A 2,500-nucleotide genomic window follows, 5' to 3' on the forward strand; every position below is an offset into this window, starting at 1 on the left:
TCAAATATCATAGCTAATTTGCTCTAAAGTCCAACTACAAACTGTCGCTCAAGTCGCACGAATCGCCTCTAGTCGCCCAAATCCCTTTTGTCGCGCGACTCAATACAAAGTCAATTATTTCCATCGCTAAAATCGCTCATGTCGCGCTTGGTCTAGTCAAAGTCAAAGTCAAAGTCAAAGTCAAAGTGGTCTATTCATGCCTCAAGACCTCTGTAGACTTACTAGTGAGTATCATGGTGAATGATAATGTGAATATCTGAAAAAGATACATGTGCACCAAAAAGTTAAAATGTATCAGTCAGTCCAATTTCACATTATATTTAGTAGTAGTTCAGATACGCCGCGCTCTTCAGTGTGGTGCGTCTCCAGTTGAATAACTTGGAAGGTGAAAAAGTGGGTTGCACTCTCGGTTCTTCTTTTCTTCTTTTAAATTTTTTATTATTTACATAGCAGCAGAAGTGTAGACAAACGTTTCGGCTGTTGCCTTCGTCAGTGTCTGACAGTATATTTAGTACACATGCACACTTTTTCATGTTCAAGTCAGTCTTAGTGCGTCTGCAAATTTGCGTGAAAAGTTACTGCCGTAGCTTTTTTGTGCGTGAGCAAGCTTTGTAACGCACACGTCACGAGGCCCCTGGAGGCGAGGTAGCTTTCGAACAAATATTATTGCTGATTTCATGCACGCTTACGCAGTCATTAAATCTGATTTCATACGTATCGTGTGACATATCCCACATGAGATGCCTGTCGGACGTCACATGTTTATATGCCAGAAGCCTTGCTGGAAAGCATCGCATGGGTGTGGCCAGAACATATATCAGGTGAGTGGAGTTGAAAAGCAGGCTTTTCCCCAGTATCTTACAGTTAAGGTTCCCAGTGTGTGTCTGTGTGTGCACGTGTGTGTGTGTGTGTGTGTGTGTTTGTGTGTATGACCTGGAAATTGGTTGGTGTGTCTATGTGTGTGTGTGTGTGTGTGTGTGTGTATGTGTGTGTGTGTGTGTGTGTGTGTGTGTGTGTGTGTGTGTGTGTGTGTGTGTGTGTGTGTGTGTGTGTGTGTGTGTGTGTGTGTGCGCGCGCGTTTGTGTGTGTGTGTGTGTGCACGTTCATGTGTGTGTGTGTGTGTGTGTGTGTGTGCACGTTCGTATGTATGTTTGTGTGTGTGTGTGTGTGTGTGTGTGTGTGTGTGTGTGTGTGTGTGTGTGTGTGTGTGTGTGTGTGTGTGTGTGTGCGTGCGCGCGTTTGTGTGTGTGTGTGTGTGTGCGCACTCGTGTGTGTGTGCGCGCGCGTTTGTGTGTGTGTGTGTGTGTGCGTGTGTGTGTGCGTGCGTGTGTGTGTGTGTGTGTGTGTGTGTTCCTGTGTGTGTTCGTGTGTGTGTGTGTGTCTGACCTGGATGTTGGGGTTCTGCGCCCCCAGGTCCTTGACGAGCTCGGGGAAGTTCTTGAGGTCGAGTACGAAGGGCTGCGTCTCCTCGTGGGGCGCCGGCCGGGGCAGCGTGGGGTCAGATGCGGCGTCGCCGCGGAGATGCTGGGACCAGCGCCGCTTGTGTCGTCGGGGCAACACCATGGCCAGGGGCTCAGGGTCGGAGCGCAGGCCGTTCTCCTCTTCCTCTTCCTCCGGGAGGCTCCGTGGCGTCTGCCGGACATCCTTCTCCTTCCCGCCCGTCTGACCTTTGACCTGTTCAAAGGGGAGGAAGCACACACGCACACAAACATTTTATGGGGAGTTCCGACAGAGCTAAGCGGAGCAGAGCAGAGCAGAGCAGAGGTGGTCGCTGCAGGCTTGGCCATGTGTGTGTGTGTGTGTGTGTGTGTGTGTGTGTGTGTGTGTGTGTGTGTGTGTGTGTGTGTGTTGAAGTGTTTTCAGCATGGTTAGGGGAATGTGTGTGTGTGTGTGTGTGTGTGTGTGTGTGTGTGTGTGTGTGTGTGTGTGTGTGTGTGTGTGTGTGTGTGTGTGTGTGTGTGTGTGTGTTGATGTGTTTTTGTGTGTGTGAATGTGTCTATGAATGTGTGTGTGTGAATGTGTGTAGTAGATCAGTGTTCAGCCTTGTGTGTGTGTGTGTGTGTGTGTTTGTGTGTGTGTGTGTGTGTGTGTGTGTGTGTGTGTGTGTGTGTGTGTGTGTGTGTGTGTGTGTGTGTGTGTGTGTGTGAGTGTGTGGGTATGTATGCGTGTGTGTGCGTGTGTGTGTGTGTGTGTGTTTACGTGTTTTCAGCGTGGTCAGGGCCTGGACATTTGGCTTCAATCTCCTGTGCGGCCTCCAGGAACAGCCATAAAAGGACAAAGTTGTAGTCGGGGGACTAACCCTCGGTTACTCGGTCGCACACTCGCACCCCGCTCAAATTACTAAGCCAACAAGACTGTGTGTGTGTGTGTGTGTGTGTGTGTGTGTGTGTGTATATGTGTGTGTGTGTGTGTGTGTGTCAAAGCCCCACAATGCCACAAATAGGAAGGCGAGGAATGAACACCATTAAGGCATTACATCACACACACACACACACACACA

The 2,500-nt window shown here is 49.4% G+C and overlaps 1 protein-coding gene across 1 annotated transcript in view; it reads right to left on the reverse strand.

Moving 5' to 3' along the window:
• ism2a (isthmin 2a) overlaps nt 1–2,500 on the reverse strand; it is a 50,781-nt gene that overhangs the window by 32,211 nt on the left and 16,070 nt on the right. The window contains exon 2 of the mRNA XM_063224053.1: nt 1,387–1,674. Within this exon, the coding sequence (XP_063080123.1) occupies nt 1,387–1,674 (288 nt within the window). The remainder of the gene's footprint in view (nt 1–1,386; nt 1,675–2,500) is intronic.

Source organism: Engraulis encrasicolus, chromosome 19, assembly GCF_034702125.1.
Source record: "Engraulis encrasicolus isolate BLACKSEA-1 chromosome 19, IST_EnEncr_1.0, whole genome shotgun sequence".
Lineage (NCBI taxonomy): Eukaryota > Metazoa > Chordata > Actinopteri > Clupeiformes > Engraulidae > Engraulis > Engraulis encrasicolus.